The sequence below is a fragment of the Protomyctophum bolini genome (assembly GCF_963924005.1).
Source record: "Protomyctophum bolini genome assembly, chromosome: 14".
Taxonomy (NCBI): Eukaryota; Metazoa; Chordata; class Actinopteri; order Myctophiformes; family Myctophidae; genus Protomyctophum; species Protomyctophum bolini.
In genome coordinates this window covers 13,053,023-13,072,592 of record NC_137875.1, presented here as the reverse complement: position 1 = coordinate 13,072,592, position 19,570 = coordinate 13,053,023, and the positions used below count along the sequence as shown (strand labels likewise).

Sequence of the window (19,570 nt, the reverse complement as noted above, 5' to 3'; positions counted from 1 at the left end):
TGAGCTTGTAGATCCGTTATGTTCTACACCAAATATCCAGCACCTAGAATAGACCCGGTCAATGCGGTGTAAGGGACTAAAAGGTTAAAGTTCTATTGTTCATGGTAATCATTGTTATAGGCTACTAGAGTGTTTGTTCAATAACTCAAGTAAAGCAGCAATCAGAAAATACATTTTCAGTTCAGGATATCAATCTTAACCAACCAGGAGAGAGAATCCCACACAGATTATCTTCGATTATTTATCGGGGCCGTCTGCTTTTCTTCCCCCCCCCCCCCCCCCCGCCCCCTCCAGTAGGCCTATCATTCGTTTGTCCTCATGTATCACGTAAGAGTTCTCTGCCCCGGGGATAATCAATACTATACTACTGTAGTATAGGCATGTACTTACACTTTAGATATAAATCTTTGAAAGAATTAAAGCCCAAAGGGATTTGTAGAATCACAACAATTTTTACAGACAGTCAGAACACTTTTTTCAGTTTTAGAACACAAATACATCCATTTTAATTTGAGAAAATACAAAAAGAAACCATGTACAATCTATGTACAACTTTTTGTACAAGACAGTATATTTATCAGCAGATTATATTTGACAGAGTCAAGTAGATCAACTCAGCACCATCAAATAATCCATTTATCTGTTATATCTTCAACAAATCCAAACAAAATTAGACTGCTATGTCAAAACTCCCGTTTCCTGCAGTGACGATGTGCCAACAAATATGATATGTGAAGCAATGTCCTGAATTCTTCTTGAACTGATAGGCAGAATAATAAAAGTTTTAGTTTTTCTCCAAAAGAAAAAAGAAATTTGACATAAAAAAATGCCAAATGCAATTTCAACGTGTTAAGACTTAAATCCCTCCCATACCCCCCAAGAGTATCATATATTCTATTAACATCTAGCACATCTCCCAGCAAATAAGTTATTATATCCGTCCTTTACAGCAAGAAAATAGATTACCAAAAATAATGCAAGATACTATAACAGTAACGCATGACACTTCAAGAGTATTCACTTCTTCGTCAAGTGGACAAGAACACTCCAGAGGCCGTGGACCCCCCCCCCCGGGACCCCCATAACCCACGACCCAAGTTTTTTTTTTCTTTTTTTGCATCTTTCAGTCATCCATATCTTAATACACAAACAACAGTCCTAGTAATCTATGACCCTGTATCTAGAAACGTATCCCCCCCCTCCCCAACAGTCAGTACGTACAACACACATCTAAAACTGACCTAGGATATGCATGGATGAGAAGGAGCCGAGGTACACTACGGTTCATACCGTACCCCTTCTAGCCTCTCCTGAATGCCACTTTTCGCTGTAGTGGTGGGTCTTACTCATATAATGGGTCCACTCCTTTGACCGTTTGCACTGCCTGGCACACTGGACTGACATGGAGGCATTGATTGGCTTGGATGTTCTCCATGTCAGTGCAAAGACGCCGTTCTCTTCACTAGATTTAGACCGGACGGTTCCTCTGAGGAACCGGTCGGGGACTCTGAATGACTGAAGGATGCTTTGTTCCATTTTAAACACCTTTCATGGCACTTCAAAATACACTCTAAAAGGGACTTTAGAGGTGTACATTGCAACGACTTAAAACATCTATTAGAAAAAAAAAATAACATTTTGATATGGTGTTTGGAGAGAGAATGAGAGCACAGGTAGCAAAGTCACGCAAATGACATGGATTATTATTTATGTATTGGTGAGGCGTTCTGTGAATTTGCGTTTGCCCAAGAATGCAGTTCTGACTTCAGAAGAATGCTGAATTTAAGTACCTATATGAATAAAGATGAATACAAATAAGCAGTGTGTGACAGTTTTCCTTGTATAATAACATGATGTATATTATTATTATTATTATTATGGTAACATATGACGAGAGCTGACAAAATGGAATGTAAACCCTGTAATAAAACAATTTTAAAAGAACACTAAAATTAAGGATGTTCTCAGTTTCTATAACCTTGCTGAATTGGTGTTACCCTCCATCTTTATGGTGGCTGATAAGCCACGCCAAAGTATACCTGCATTTTCCATGTGTCACATACTTCAGTAGTTTTCATGTTATATATGAATCCATGATAGCATCTTAAAATGTCAAAATACATGTTTCTCGTCTTTTTCGTTCTTCCTTTTTTCCCCCCAAACAAAACAATCAGTTTGTCAATTCAATGTAGAATGAGTCATAGCCAGTATCAAATATTAATAATTCCTTATTGTTATAATAATTATTATTCAGGCGAGAGAAAATTATGCCATCAACAACCCAATTATACATACATTTTACTCACATATTTTCTCAAAAGAAATCTATTTGCTACAAAGTGTGACAACAATGTAATCACAGTTGAAAAGTTCACTTCAGGACAATGTGTGTGATGCTGCGGTATATTAAAGTCCACCACGCCCAATAGACACACATTGTAAAGCTCAGGTCATTTTGTCCGTGGCCTTTGTACCAAAGCCCCTATAACTCGTGCTTCCTCCTGCCCGCAGCTGCCCCTGAGCCCCAAACCGACCCTGATCCAGCCCTACACTACCCCTGCTAACCTGGAGGCCCAAGCTACCCTCACTATACCCTTGAACTCCAGACTACTGTCACTACACAACAACTTTTAGCACAATATTAGCTTCTTCTACCCCTTTCCAAAAGTGTTTCTTTAGAAATTCCCCCCCCCCCCCTCTTGCCCCTCTTGGCTAAACTGTCTCCTGGTTACATCTTTGCAATGCAATATTTAAAGGAGAAAATTAGCGCATATAGTGACGCTATGTTTGCTGCTCACGCCAGAACACTCTCCTCCCTCGCTGGGGACCTAATTTAGGTCAAGACGTCACTAATGAAGTTCATTCAGTCGTAGCTTGACTGAGAGCAGACAGAGTTGTCTTTTTAAGGATGAAGTTAGCATGAATACTCTGACCTGCTCTCCATCTGTGCGCACACACCAGCACCCACTGTGATATCAAATAGACTTCTTTCAGCTGCACCTACTGTCTTCATGCCTGCGTGTGTTTTTTTTTCTCCGACGAGGGATGCTATAGTAATAGATACTGACGTTGATGAATGGTTCATCCGGGCAGCCCAACGCCTCCAGATTGAGCCTCGTCTAAAGTACTTCTACAAACCACTCAACAGAGACAAGCTGTGCTGTGCTAAGACAAGGGCTGTCACAATGCAATTAGCATTATCGTCTCCAGAACGATGCCATTTGTTGAGGGGGGGGGTTACACATTTATTTCAGTGTGTTATGATGCAGTGCAGATTGGGATATTATTTAAAACACAGAATCCTTCCATGTGCAGGTGACATTAATGGACTTATTTCTCTCTCTTTTTCTCCTTTTCTTACTATAGCACTTTTCACTGGGTCACTGTATAAAAATAAGTATAAAATGATTATGCTTATGGATACAAAATAATCATGTTTATATGTATAAATTCCACGTTGATATTCTTCATTAGAACAAGCCAGGCCCTTGCCTTACCTCCTCAAGCCGTCATCACGCTCACAGTTGCTCAACAGTGCCTTGACATTATGCAAAACAAAAAACAACACTCATGTCTTTGCAGGCCAACATGAAGAACACAGATTTGAACACAGTGTTCTTAATCCCGGCCCATGACACACATGACCCCATTTCCATCCAACTATGATTGAGCTTGTCTGTCCACCCCACGCAAATGGGGCAGAACGCTGGAGCAGCAAGCAGCAGCATTTGAGGCTTGTGCGACATCTTAGGTCGGCAACAGAGAACATCCAAGCCCTTTGCTGCCTCTGTGCCAACCCTGTGCCAGGCAGTGTCTCCAGTCAAAGGAGGAACCCATGATGCCCACGCTTATGCGATATGTGGCATTTTCTAGCTTAGGGCAAAGGTATTATTATTATTATTTTTTTTTAAATAGACAACACATTCTGACAAGACAATTTGAATGTCCCATTTCTGTCTTCAGTGTGGCCACACGGCTGCTTGCTCTCATTAGTGCTGCACAATCATAGTTGGGGATTTTGTGTCAATTGCATTAGTGTAGTATGCCGTAGATCCAAAGCCCAGAGACTACACTTGTGTTGTTCCTCCGTGGCCTTTGTGTTAGAGCCTTGATCCCACAAGCTGTTCCCGCCGGAAGGCGCACCATCACGCACGCGCTCACGCACGGGTGCATGATGACGGCACTATCAGCGCCACACCAGAAGGGATGTACGTACGGCTGCGATGCACAAGCGCGTTAAGTCCCCCCCCCCCTCCAACCTCTCACGTATTCAGATGAAGTACATCGACTGCACTATTATTTTGTTAAGGTAGGGGGCGGGGTGGGTGGGGTTCAGGCACATACCATGCGATAGGAGCTTGAGACAGTCACAGATCCGACGATTCCGTATGACGTCATGAGCGGAACAAAGGGCTGGAGGTGCGTACAATACATGTACCAAAAAACGCTGCGGCGCATCAGCTATAGCGTCACAAATGCAGGTTTTTTGTTTTTTTTACCATGTGATTTTTGCTGTGCAGAGGGGCTGGAATGATGCACTCTCACTCGGTCGGTTGTTCAAGCAGTGCGATCGATGTTCGTCACACCTTTTAAGCAATGGCACGATGTTCCACTTCCAGTAGCAAAGACAGCATGCCCTCCCGGTATCGACGCAGTACACGCACGCACGCACACCTTCAACCGCGTTCAGAAGCAGACACTTTCAGAGAGGTTTTCGGAGGAAGGGGGGTGTAGTGGGGGGTGAGGGGGGGTGGGTGGGATCTGGTCTGATGCTTCAAGTGGTTGTTATCTTTTTTTCTTTTCTTTTCTTTTTGTCCAAAAGACGAAGAAAGAAAAAGGAACTTGATCAGTTTTAGTGCAAATAGAACAGAAGCAGACAGGAGGGCGTGAGCTCCGCGAGCCCAGCTGGTGTGAGATGACAGCATCTGGGGGGGGATCTTTGGGAGATGATGTGATCAGTTGTATCGCCGGGACCCTCCATCCTCCAAGCCCCCTGGAGTCTGGTCACACAAACAGGTCAACTATTGCAAAGAATTACAGGAAGTACTGTTACTGAAAATGGTGTCGTTGTTTTTTGTTTGTTTGTTTGTTTGTTTGTTTCTACTTCTTCTTTCTTCTTCTTTTTTCTTTTCTCAACTCTTTTAAACAATTCCAAAAAGTGCTAGAGGCGAGGGGGCTGTACAATCCTTATTTTTGATTGTCATTATGTACATATGGATACATTAATAAATAAAACAAAAACAAACAAAAAAAATGTCTGAGAGCGTGGAAGTAACATTTAAAGGTATACACATAAAGGAGGTCCCTTCCAGTTTGTGTTCCTGTTCAACCCTTAAGAATGAGTGAGGAGAAATTATGTCAGTCTTCAATCATCATCATGATAACGTCTTCTTGCCATCTCTTTTGACAGAGCCTCCAGAATGTCTCATGAGTTCCTGCGGTCAGGCCTGGTTGTTCAGCATTCGTCTTCAACTTCTCTGATCGGTGGAATCAGACTACTGGTGGATTTGTACTGGTTGACTTGGTTGGCCATGTGAGTGCTCATGGGCTTTATCTGAATGTTCCGTGGATATGAATTTTCTGCTTCATCTGTAAACCATTTCTTTTCTGCAAAGCAAGACAAGACAAGACGTTCAAGATTCAGACAGCTCATTTGTGGAATTGTTCACAATGTCGCCGCCTCAGTTTAAAAGCAGTAGCCTACACAGCATATACTTCTTATAATCACCATCTAAACATAGTAGGGTAAATTATGCATAATTTGCATTGTTTTTATAATACCAGGGTATATTCATTGCTATATAATAGTCTAAGTAGATAAAAGCTGACGACTTTCATTCAAAAAAAAAACTATGTAGTAGTTTGCTTCAAATAACTAATAACCTGATACTGTATGTACGGTGTATGTATGGGGGAGCAGGGGGACCGATTGGGGCAAATATATATACATTTGGGGGTCCTTGACAGGAAAGGGTTTGAAATGACTGATTTAGTCTCTGGCCAGGAGAAGGTAGATGTCAGCCATAAGAAGTTTTTAAATTATCATCCAGCATTTGACAGCATCCACAAATGCCATCCTAGATGTCATTCCTTTTGGCTGAAGTTGTAAATCAGATTTTTCTAGTTTTAACGCCTCAAAGTCAAAACCTCCAATGTATGTTTGTGTTCACGGGGGTGTGTGTGTGTGTGTGTGTGTGTGTGTGCGCGCGCGCGCATGCGTGTGTGCGCGAGTGTGTCTACGTGAAACCGTGAATGTCAGCGAGCATAAGGCTGTTACAGTGCAGGCATTTGATGTGTGGAATAGTGCCTGAGGTGAAGCAAGATGTCTGCCATCGCTCTCTCAGAGTGTCGCTGCTGCTGCATGTGAAAGTTAGCCATGTCGCCTCAAACCACCATATCAGGCACGCAGGGCTATGAGAGCGGGTGCTCGCAGGCATACCCCCTCCATCTTCAATTTAGGCTCTGAATTTGTCACACCTCCCACTTCTTTCCTGCCGAGACTGATATGGCAACGGCTTGGACAGACTTTGTGGAAAGTTATGTGAAGGGAGGAGTGAGCGATTTGGCTGCACTGGCGGTCTTTGAAGGAGCCTGACCTACATGCCAGGTGTGATCTACTGAGCCTGCAGTCTGCTCATCCTTCACTGTGATAACAAAGCCTCTTGGCTCCGAGGTTTGTGCCGATGCCAAGGCGGTAACGAGCCTCTGCGGCGAGGGCCAGGATGGTGGTGGGGGGGGGTTATATACCAGTTTGTTATACCGTTGCTGTTTGCTGCAGAAACCTCTTATCTCCATATTTTAACTTTTTTTCCCCACGTAAATTAACGCCCCTACTTGATCATACTACAGTGTCACACAAAAGCATCAAAAGTAGCAGATCCGCAAGCTCGAAATGTGACGCTGTAGATCTGCTACTTTTGATTTTAATAGGAATCCTAAAAAGTTACAGTTTTGGACCTATGAGGTTTCCACCGGACAGAGCCGATATATAACATTTTCACTTGAACTTAACTGTAATTCAGGTGTGTACGTGTGTGTGTGTGTGTGTGTGTGTGTGTGTGTGTGTGTGTGTGTGTGTGTGTGTGTGTGTGTGTGTGTGTGTGTGTGCGTGTGTGTGTGTGCGTGCTTGTGTGTGTGTGTGTGTGTGTGTGTGTGCGTGCGTGCGTGCGTGCGTGCGTGCAAGCATGTGTTTTTGTTCATGTTGTGACTGTTTAAACACTTTCAACCTGGCGTTGTCCCTGTTTTGGGGAGCTTCTACATTTCACTATTTTCTTTTTGAAGCCATTTTGCAATGGGAGGGGGGTTATGGCTCTGGCTATAGGGGTCCATTTTGCAATGGGAGGGGGGTTATGGCTCTGGCTATAGGGGTCCATTTTGCAATGGGAGGGGGGTTATGGCTCTGGCTATAGGGGTCCATTTTGCAATGGGAGGGGGGTTATGGCTCTGGCTATAGGGGTCCATTTTGCAATGGGAGGGGGGTTATGGCTCTGGCTATAGGGGTCCATTTTGCAATGGGAGGGGGGTTATGGCTCTGGCTATAGGGGTCCATTTTGCAATGGGAGGGAGGTTATGGCTCTGGCTATAGGGGTCCGTGGCATGGTAGAGTTTATGGAAACCCCTGGGCTATACTGAACCATAACAGCATAGAAAATAATGACATCAAAAGTCATCAGGTATAGCATTCAATAATAGGATAAAACATATGCAAACACACAGACCTCTCACACAATGCAAACCATTATCAGCTTGGAATAAATAATAATAAACAAAGAAAGGAAAAATCATAATAAATAAATAAAAGGTATGATGAAAAACATTTTTAAATAAAAGATTGGAAGAAAGTATTCAGCCATAAGAGGGGATCGATCTGCCTGAAAGAAAGAAAATCAAAGGTAAATAATGTCCAGTGAGGAAGTCTTTGAGGTCAAACAGCACAGGAAGATGAGCAGGTTTCAACCTCATGCAGAGTGACTATGACTGACAGGAGGTTTCAACCTCATGCAGAGTGACTATGACTGACAGGAAGGTATAGGTGGAGGCAGCGGCACACGTTTTGCTTTCCAGACGAAAGCAAAACTTAAACTGAGGCATGATAATCATATTAGAATAATGATTTTATATATATATATATATATATATATATATATAATATATATATCTTTTACATAGAATCTCAAGAAAACAAATATTCACCAACAAGAACAGAACAGAAAGGAAAACTCCCCTGGTCATAACAATCTCCACGAGAGGACATGGTTATGACTGTAACCCCTGTGTAAAAGGTTGCTAAGTCATGCAGAATCGTTAATTTGGCGTACCTTGGCTCATTCTATTCATCCTTGTTGCACTTCAGAAAGAGAGGTAAGTAATCTACTGTAAGTTAAGTGGTATTTACTGTACACTCTATGAAGCAGATAACAAAACGTGACATATACAGTGAAGACTGTCTAAGATTAATGTTATACGTCTTTACATATTTTAAGATGTATCTTTCCATTCAGCATTCATCGATTAGTCATTCCTCTGAGTGTGACAGCATGATTGTAACAAATCTGCATGCTTTTCTTTAATAAATAACTTAACATTAGCTAAATGCTTTTGCCTTGCGCTGCATTACGCCAAATTTATGCTCCGTTCCACGATGGAAAATAGCCGAATCTACAAGCGAAGCATTATGAGATTGTTGTTTCGGCAATTTTCCGTACAACAAAGTATAAATCAGGCTTTGTTCACCTGGTAGGTATAACCTGAAATTCAAAATGAATCATTTTTTTTAGGGGGAGGAGTAATTACTGTGGGAGTATTTGAGTCAAAAATATTTGACCAAATTTGAATTCTAACTCTTGTCTTCTGCAAAAATATATAAAAAGGAAACAGGAAACGATAGCTTACTAACATGGGACATGCAGTAAAGCAGTACACATATATGCACCATGGATAACAAAACATCAACAGTGCTCATGAGGGATGGGCTTATGAGTGTCAGTCAGCTAATCAACTTAATCATAGATAGGTTAACAGCTATAATAAATACAATCAAACCACAATACATGACTATGTTTCTATTGTCACGAATCAAGTATTTAGAGTACAAAAATGGTAAGTCAACGACATGTTCAACAACAACCACAAAAACAACGTGTTGGACGCAAATGATGGGAATATTAAAACAGAGAAACCTTCAGTGTATAATTAATTATACCTATTGAACGCACACTGTAAAACCCTGAGTGTTCATTATAACCACGTCCGCGCAAGTGTACAATTGGAGTCGCACAGGTACGTTTTTACACTATCAGTGTCCCTATTTTGGGCGTGTAGGCAAAAATAACACAAATAGCCTACAGTATCTACAGGCTCACAAGGCAATATGTTATGAGCTTGTAGAAGTGCTATATACAGATGTGCCTTTTGAGAACTTCACACATGATGCCATTGGCAAAACTGTGTTGTTGTCAGTGGATTGTCAGTAAATTGTCAGTGAGAAAGGAGGGCATTTGCAAAGGTGTTATGTTTACTTATAAGTTGTTTAGGGCCAAAGCCCTTCATCTCATCAGACCTTCATCTTTGGTCCGAAATGTTACCACTTCTAAGTAAATATATGTCTGGGAGCATAAATTAGTGTGCTGACTTTTGTTTATCCTTTATCTATGACTCTGTTTGTTCCTACACCCAGCCTACTTAAGGTTTTGTTTTGGATGTGCGTGTCTATTGGCTGTTTCTCAGCCTCCTTTGCCACTCACTAAAAAGTAGAAGGAACCTTGGGAAAACAAGAATTTACAGAAAAGATGCAGGACAAGTAGAGGAAAGCCTAAAGTGTTGGAATGGCACATCTGTATAGCTTCTTGCCGTGTGGACAATAGGGATTGAGTGGTTAATAAGGGTTTTACAGCGTAATGAACGTGCGTTTTACCACTTGAACCCCAGCATCCATATTCATTAGCAGAATTATCTACAAGCTTGTAGATCTGCTATTCCTTTGCAATCTCAGGAAGTATAGAGATGTGGTTAAAATCATACATTTTTGCTTTATTATTGTGGATTTGTTTCCAGCTACTGTATTATGGCTGTGCTCGACTATGTATGTTTCCACTCTGTGTGTGAATGTGTTGATGGTCACTATGGTATCGTTGCCATGACAGCCTGGACCACATGCAAGGTGAGGATGGAGAAAAATGCAGAAACGATGGACACTGATGCACACGTAACAAACAGACACAGAACACACAACACACACACACACACACACACACACACACACACACACACACACACACACACACACACACACACACACACACACACACACACACACACACACACACACACACACACACACACACACACACGTTGACTACAGTCCACAAACAGTCCACACGCAGCAAAACAAAGATCACCAGAGATACAGTACACACACACGCACACCACTGCGTACACAGTTACGTACTTCTGTTTGTCGCGAGACTCCCGGCTCTTACTGCTGCGGTTCTGCCGGTTGGTGGGGGGGATGGAGTGGACGGAGGAGCTCTTTTTGCTGGAGGAATGGGAGGAGTGGGAGGAGTGCGACAGACTGGCCCGGGACTGGCCAGCGTTGTGGTCAAACTGCATGAGGCAGAAGATCAGGTCCGTCGGCACCAGCTCAAACTCGTACGGTGGGTTGGTGATCACGTACCTTTCGCCACACACGCATGAACGCGCGCACACACACACACACACACACACACACACACACACACACACACACACACACACACACACACACACACACAATGTAGTTAGTTCAAAGTTAGTTCAACAAAGTTCGCTCGGGCCATTAGGCAGAGAATAGCGTATACAGATCAGTGTTTCTCAACCGTTTTTATTTTTATTTTTAAGGACTGTGTGGGATGGGTTTACGAGCATCTACTGTACACTGTGAGATCTGGTCATTTAAACTCTTGACTGTAGAGAGATGACTTCCGCACACCCGGTTAAATTTTTAGTAGGTGCGTATACGTAGGTCCTAGCAGAGCAGCAAACGTATGGAGAAGGAGGAGAGACCCGCATACCGCCACTTGCTAGTTCAAGAGTTGTATTTAAATAAGAGTCATAGCAACGTTTCGGCCTTTTCGGCCTTCTTCAGGCATGTACAAAATGGAACCAAACTTGACTGTACAAATGGAACCAAACTAAACCATTTCGTACAGTTCCAGCAGGGAATCCCAGACGTCACGTTCCTTGGCGATACCGAGGCGTTCATAGATAGAGACGATGGAGATACAATCCCCCACACCCCCATCTGGTCCTTCGTCTGCCCCGTGGTTTCTTGGTCTTCGTTCCCCGAAGACCTCTCTAGGGAGACGCTCATGAGGCATCCGAAATAACTGTCTCCTTTCCACGTAAAGGAGCAGTGGCTCTACTCTGAGACTCCCTCCCGGGTGACTGAACTTCTCACCCATCCAATAGCGTGAGAAAACTCATTTTGGCCACTTGTATCCGGGAACTTGTATATTTCTCATTTACTTGTCACTTAGATGCTGCATAGCGGTATATGTATATGTCACTTACACGTTCTTGTAAAGTGTGTTGGTGAGTAGGGCTGTTGTACTGAACCTACCTCTTTGTGCACCCGCTCGGCACAGTCATGTGAGCATCTCTTAGTCTGTAGATGCCGAAACACAGCATGTTGTAAGTCTTCAGCGCTTTACAGAACAAATCCCCGTAGCATCCGCCATCCTGAAACCCAGCGGAACAGAAAGACAGCGTTAGTGTGTGCCTGGTGCCCTGTCACGGCGCCAGTGGGGAGAGAACTCTCTCCAGAGCCGCCCGTTGCGGGGAATTAGCACTTTCTCTTTGTGTTTTCCACGCGAGGGCCTAACAAAGTCGGCGATGAGATACAGGACGATTGTAGTTCGCACACAACCGCATAGATGACAAAAGAGATGTTTACATCATGTCCCTGAAAGGAACCAATTCAACAGAACTCATAGGATTTTCAAGGAATGCCAAAAAGTGGCATCAATGCTTAAGTGTTTCATATACTTATACTTTCATATACGTATATCCATGGTCATAATGAGGACATAACTAACACTAGCAGCCCCCCAGCTATAATTTTTACAATTCGAAAGTCCAGTCTCAATTACTTTCAAATGCAAAGTACTGCGTGACCACAATCAGCAAGCCTTTATGAATAATTATGAATCATGATTTCATTCACCTGTGTGATTCCCATCTCTCATGTTCTTCCACGCACACATTTTCATTATGGAATCACTCTTGGGCTGTTACGTTACGTTACGTGCTAGTATAGCTACGCAACTCAAGATGACAGCCGGACAGTGCATTACTCATTTTAAAATTGAACAGTACGTTAAAATGTCTATCTGTAAATATTCAAGGTGAGGAATATGCAATAGAGTAACATAAACATGCCTCGGCGCTGCACAAACAGGAAGCAGCTGCCACTTACCCCCAAGTCGGCGAAGGGCCCATCATAGAGTGCCAGCTGGGCCACACGACAGCGGTCTCGGTTGGCCAGGGTCTGCGGCGTGCTGTAGCCCCCCCTGAGAGCGTTCTCTTCAGCCAACAGGGCCTCCAGCTCGGGGGTGGCGCCCCCTGTGACCAGCGTGCGGATCAGGGTGAGGATATTATCGTTGAAGTAGGTCTGGGGAGATGAGAGGGAAAAAATGCCATTAGAGTCACAAAGAGAAAGGAGGAGAAAGGTGGCACGTTGAGGGGAGATGACACAGGTTGCTATCTAGACCGTTTCCCAAACAATGGAACCATTCTTATGTGTCACGAGTTTCCAACAACAAAAAAGTAATCATTTAAATTAAAATATATATTAAAAGAGATAGAGAATCTACACACAGTGCATGCTAGATGTGCTGTACTGGGGAACAATGGTTTTGCCGGTGATATGTTTCTAGCACCTCTATGTGACCGCGCCCTTTATAATAAATTATAATATGGTAATAATAATATGGTCGGACTCTGTGTCTCAGAGGAGGGATGTGGACACTGGACAGTTCAGAAACCCAATTAAGAGTGACATCATCGGTTGGTCATTTCAAACAACATGTCATTTATAAAATAATTATAGCATGCCAACTTTCTAGAAATAGAAGGCCTACATTATGATGTCACTGGTAGGCGGGTTTTGGAACTGTCCACAGCGAGCCACAGATTGTGTCTGAGCCACAGATTGAGTAGACAAAAAGGTGCCATAATGATCATTAGTGAGGACCAATTATATGAAGATGGAGATGGTCCTTTAAGCATTCCTTTGTGGCTTAAGAGGGTAACATCTTGCAGTGCCGTTTCAACACATCTCTCCTTCACTGCATACAGTAACCACTGTACCTACAGTATATGCACTGCCGTGTGATCCGTTTCTGGTGAACCAGACACTTCTGCTGTGCTCCGCGGGGTGTCAGGCTCTCTGTTATCCCTTCTCCAAACCCCCCTCCCTCCCGTCAGAGCCCCTCGCCTTTCCCCTGCATCGTGGAGACAGGCGGTGTCACTCGGCGCGGCCGGGGCCAGAGTGGCAGCTCCTCTCCCTGGGCAGCCTGTCCTGACAGCCCTGCGGGAGTCTCATGATGGATGAGCACTGTCCATTAGCAGGCCTCACCTCTGACCAGCAGCCACACTACAGCTGACGCCTGCCCTGCCCCGCTCCCCCCCCCCCCCCCCCCCCCCCCCCCCCATCCACAGAGAGAGAGAGAGAGAGAGAGCTGCTGGAATTGAGCCATCACAACACCGCAGGGAAACATTGCGTTGCAGCGGTCTGTTCCAGCGGAAACCTTGTATCTCCATCATCGTTGCTGTCCTCTCCGAATTTTAACTTTTTGTGGGTTATTTAAAGTAGTTAACGCTCCTAGGTAGTCATACTCCAGTCCAGTGTCACACAAAAGCATCAAAAGTAGTTTCGACCTTGTGGATCTGCTACTTTTGATGCTTTTGAATTTGAATCCTGAAAAGTAACAGTTTTGGACATAATTATGAGGTTTCCACCCGACTAAGAGACGATATTTGAACCTTTTTTTCTTCTTCTTTTGTTTGTCCTTTGTTTTCTGTAAATGAAAACCCTATACTTCGTCATACTACAGCGGCAACCACACACTTTCTACCTCTAGCCGACCTCTCAGCCTTGGGATATAAGGCAGCAGCTGGTAATAAATTGATGTCATCAAAAGAAATGTTTTTAATAAATATTGAACGTATGAAAACTAATTAACAAGTGCTTGTGACTAAAATAATATAACTACATGGATCCATTGGAACGCAGGTCATTCTTTTCCAGAAATGTGCTTTTGGACATACAAGGTTTCCATCCGATCGTGGCAATAAGTCGGGAGTAGGAAAAGAAATAAAGGTTCTGAAGGTTCTTTTCCTGTCTTTGATATACCTCGATACAGAGTTGACACTGGCAGGAGATAAAAGACATCTCCTTTTTTCATTTTTTTTGCCTGCTATGGCCCACCCTCGTGTCATAACGTGCCATTAAGTTGAACTTCGGCGCTTTACCTTGTTAAAAGATCTAATAAGGCCCTTGAAAGTCGAATCCCTGACACTTTAGATGGGGGGGAAATGGTTGCGACGAAGACTCCCCCTTTTGATGTCAGCGGAAGCATGCATGGCGGTGAAGTGTGATCGATGTGGCGTTCCACTTTACAAACTTCTGCCTACTTTAGAAAACGCCAGAGCATCTGCATCCGTTATCCTTGTTTAACTCGTTAAAACCAGGGAAAGCGACATTTAGCTTTTGGCTTTTAACATACCAGTGGGATTTTCGGAAATCGCTTAGGGTGTAGAACAGTGGTTATAAAAAAAAATAGCAGATTTACAAGCTCACAGTGAGTCACTTCGTGCCGTGTTGTGAAGCTTGTACATCTGCTATTTTAATAATAATCTTGAACGTTTTTATGTTAAGTGAATCATTTTGATATATATATTCTTTAACGCAAATCTTCTCTTCTGGGGGTCCCTGGCACAAAACATTTCATTTTGGGGTTCCTTTACACGAAAAAGTTTGAGAACTACATTTTGTAGAATTGGCCTCAGGTCTTAATGGGTTAAAATAAAATAAACCCTTACCTTCATGGTGTGTTGATTTACACACACTGCTAAAATCTGTGGTGTTCACGAGACGGCATTAGACTTTAATAGTATTCGTGCTACAGCTGTAAAACTTTTGCCTTCCATAAACCTTGGTAATAAAAAAGAGCAAGAACCCCCGATGGTCGATACAGAATGTTATCATAAACATTTGATCATAAACCCTGACCCTGGTCCACCCATTGTGCCTCACTTCCACATTAGTCTGGAGTACTTTCTTCTTATTAGGTGTTGTCATTGTAGGGACAGACCAATCAACTAGAACAAGAGGTTCTCAAACTGTGGGTCGGGACCACAAATGGGGTCGCGGGAAGGTGTGGTCACGCATTTACAACTCGGGGGGGGGGGGGTTCCAGACCCACATGAACGCACCCAGGGTACCGGCCCGGTTCCGGCGAGCCACCCTGCGTCCGAAACGGTTGACAAATGACAGAGTTACCGTGTGGGGGTCCCCAGGGGGTCCCTCTACTGTACTGTCACATACTGTACTGTCACACACGAACTCATGAACAGTTAATATTTCCGTGCGTGTGTGCGTATGTGTTAGGCTGCACAACAGTGACACTTGGTGGTGAGAATTACCACGGCTCTATTTTCGTTCTCGGACAGACCCAGGCAGGGACACACATAGCTGTCTATAGGAGTGGTTGACCTTTGGTGGGGGGGCACCTTTGCTACGTGTCATTCCCCATCTCTCTCTCCCCATTTCCTGTCAGTCTACTATATCTCTATCAAAACAAGACAGAAAAAGTGGTGCAGTACTTAGTTTAGACAGTACTTAGTTTAGACTAGTCATTTGGTTAGACCAGTCATTAGTTCTACAATTACAACCTATCGGGGTGCATACTTAGTTTAGACTAGTAATTGGTTAGACATGGGTTAAGGTTAGTTTTGGTGTGCTGCCCCGTGGGAGGTTAGGGTTAAGGTGTGGGTTTGAGATAGGTTGTAGTTGTAGGAGTAATGACTGGTCTAACCAAATGACTAGTCTAAACTAAGTACTGTCTAAACTAAAGGCAGCACACCTAAACCTAAAGCCCAAATATCGTTAAAAAAAAAGAACAGAGAAACATAGATTTGACTACTTTGAAAAGACACAATGTCATCAGGAATTACATTGTTGTAAATGTATTTTCTTATACATAACGGTATTCATATTCAGGGCTATACTATGTGTTTTAAATTAAGCTTAATTTTAGCTTTAACTTTGACCGCAAGTGCAAAAAAAAAGAACCCCTGAACTAGAATATCCAACAAAGAAGCTACAGCAGATACCGTAGTGTTTGCAACGTGTGATCAAACAAAGCAAAATGGCCTCCATCTTCTACACTATAGTCTGGGCCTTCTACTTTCTGCCTTCTGGCGTTTTTCTCTCAGATTCTTCTCAATCTGTCTCCCATCAAAGTTACTTGCTCTCTGTATCCGTTTGTCTCAGTGTAATCTCTGTATCTATGTATCTGTGTATGTCTTTATCTCTCTGTATCTGTGTATCTATGATCTCCATCTTCTGGAGATACAACCAGTGCAACAAACAAACATGCAACCGCTCCCCAACAACACACTGCACCTTCATAACGCTCCATCTTAGCTTGTTCAACATGTATGTTATTAAGTCAGTCAAACACACGCTGTTCCCCAACAGCCCACACAATTATAGTATATATACGCACGCACGCACGCACCTGTAGTAACACTGAGAACCCCCCTGTTGAAGGCCTCCGAGCTATAGAGCATAGCGCAGTGTGTGTGCGTGTGTGTGTCGGTTTACTCACAGCGCTCATGAGGGAGTCGAGCACACTGACGGCGAAGGCCGTCCCGCAGGCGAAGGGCTGGGTGAGGTACAGCTCCGTGTCGGGGTCGTCGTCATCGTCCTGGTCCAGGAACTGGACGTTGGAGTCGTTCACTGAGAGAAACGACACACACTCGTCTTAGAGACGGACACTATGACGCCAAACACATGCAACACACATTAACAGCACGCGCAAACCAACACATGCAAGCACATGCGCACGCACTCACACACACACACACACACACACACACACACACACACACACACACACACACACACACACACACACACACACACACACACACACACACACACACACACACACACACACACACACACACACACACACACACACACACACACACACACACACACACACACACACACCTGAGAGTGCAGGAATCATATCTATTTTGTTCTTTTCTCTCAGTCAGTCTTTGACACTTTTGGAAGAAGGGCTGATCGAGCCACGTGGACAAAATCGAATATCACAATCGTTTTTGGACATTACATAAATTTTTAATTTGTCAAAAATGGTCAAAAATAGTGAAAATGTATTTATTTATTAATTTATTATATTGTGTATACCATATAAGATGATTTTTAACTTTTTTGTTTTAAGTTTAAAGAACAAAATAAGGTATACAGTAAGTGATTAAAACCAGAAACAAAAACCAAAAACAGTATTATTTTACGATATGCAAAATCTTTGAGCATATCTATAGTGTCATATCACAATATGGATATAATATTGACATGCCGCCCAGCCCTGTTTGCAAGTATCCTGGCAAGGTATCATTGCCCACACAAGGTCTCAGGGTGGGGATAATGGTGTTAATGTAATTACACACATTAGATGTTTTTACTATACGGTACCAATTCACTTGTTTCTGCAAACAACTGACATCTTCGATTGTCCATGAAATATTCTCAACGGACCATAATATGAAGATATATGCATGACTAAACTATTACATTATTACATATCAGTGGTTCGCAAAGTTATTTAATTCCAAGGACCCGCCTAACACAGATGGTGTACAAATTGGATGCATTGTTACAGACTTACTAACTTTAATGGCCCTAACGTGACAACAGCATAACGTCTCTGTCGGGTGGAAACCTCATGTGTCAAAAGTATGAAAAGTAGCAGATCGGCAAGTTCCAAAAGCTTGCAGATCTGCTCATTTTGATGCTTTTGCGTGACAGTCACACTAGTATGATCAACTAGGGCGTTAATTTACGAAAAAAACTCAAAAAGTTAGAATATGGAGATAAGAGGCCTGGCAGTGACAATATGCTACAATGCTGAGAGGTTCAGAGCAAGGATATACAAACTGCATATTTCATCTGCACTACGGTATATATATATAATTATAATATACATACATGTCACGTGCAAAATACATTTGAGAAGTTCAAATGACAAACATAATAATAAACCATGTTTGTAGAGAAAACCAATGACAACATTACTAGCCATTATAGAAGCCCCTTGCAGTTGCAGTGAATCAATCCTAGGTTAATGCTTCAACAGCAGTTGCAGATTGTTGAAGTTGATAAGTATAAGTTGATAGTATAAGTGCAAAGTATAAGTTGATTCTGTGCTTGTAAGAAAATGCAGGGCTTCTGTAGAGGCTAGTTTCTAGCGTAAGACCGTCATGCACTCAACTAACTTGCATTCCATAGCTTTCTTTGATATCTGAGAGAAATGTGTTTGGCCACACATTCGGAGATATACAACTCAAATATTTACCTGTGTCCTGAAAGTCAAATTTAAAATACAATAGAATGCAACCCCCGGTGACAAAAACACCCTTAGGCAAACCCTTTTATCGCACACATGTACCGAGATTAACAACTCAAATAACTTAGCTTTGAGATTAACAGCTCAAATACAATGGAATGAATACATATGAATGAATGACCTGTGTGAATGAAGAAGAAAAGTAATATACGCGAGGAAACATGTGGAACATAATTGGAAACGATCAAATCCCAGCGTCTTCGGTGTGACAACCAAGCACTCCTCCGAGGGCCTGTCTATAAAAACCTAGATGCCTCATTCTCCGTTTGACTCCCTGCTCTTTATAGTGAGACATTTAGATTGTGTCAAAGGTCATGTGTCACCTATAGATACAGGATCTGACATGATTTTTGACCTGAAGGTCAAGATTCAATTTATCCCCTGAGCAAGCAGGCACGTTAGCGTAATTTGAAAAGCAGCACAACGTCCAAGCTTCAGAGGGGAATAAGGTCTGGCGGAAGGGATCCATCCGGGTGCTTGAAAATAAACAATAATAACAAACCCAAAAAAGGGTTGATCTCAAGTTGTCTTTTTTTTTAGATATATGTTTTTGTTTTTTTCTCAGCCCTTTCTGTGTGCTGTGAAACAGAACAATGTCAGTCAAAGAGACAAGGGGCTGACGCAAACGGAGCCAGGCTGTAAGGAGTGAACCGGGGTGGGTGGGGGTGAGGCCTGGTGATGAGAGGTGTGGTGAGGTAGGGGTGAGGCCTGGTGATGGAGAGGTGTGGTTAGGTGGCACTGTAGGTGGGTGGGTGGGTGGGGGTGAGGCCTGGTGATGAGAAGTGTAGTGAGGTGGTACTGTAGGTGGGTGGGTGGGTGGGGGTGAGGCCTGGTGATGGGTGGTTGGGTGGGTAGCGCCGGTGTTACCAAAAGAG

General features: G+C 43.1%; 1 protein-coding gene across 11 annotated transcripts in view; it reads right to left on the bottom strand.

Annotated features, from left to right (window-relative positions):
* Positions 1-478: 478 nt before the first annotated feature.
* The window catches only part of LOC308328683 (calcium-activated potassium channel subunit alpha-1a), a 223,450-nt gene continuing 204,358 nt past the window's right edge, over positions 479-19,570 (bottom strand). For 10 of the 11 annotated variants that reach the window (XM_080782710.1, XM_080782713.1, XM_080782716.1 and 7 more), the window contains 5 exons: positions 16,869-16,999; positions 12,452-12,646; positions 11,597-11,715; positions 10,448-10,672; positions 479-5,607 (listed from right to left, as the gene is read on the bottom strand). In XM_080782710.1, the coding sequence (XP_080638836.1) occupies positions 5,586-5,607; positions 10,448-10,672; positions 11,597-11,715; positions 12,452-12,646; positions 16,869-16,999 (692 nt within the window). In that variant the 3' untranslated portion in view covers positions 479-5,585. Of the gene's footprint in view, positions 5,608-8,318; positions 8,348-10,447; positions 10,673-11,596; positions 11,716-12,451; positions 12,647-16,868; positions 17,000-19,570 lie in introns of all 11 variants that reach the window. The other variant, XM_080782712.1, reaches the window with a different exon arrangement.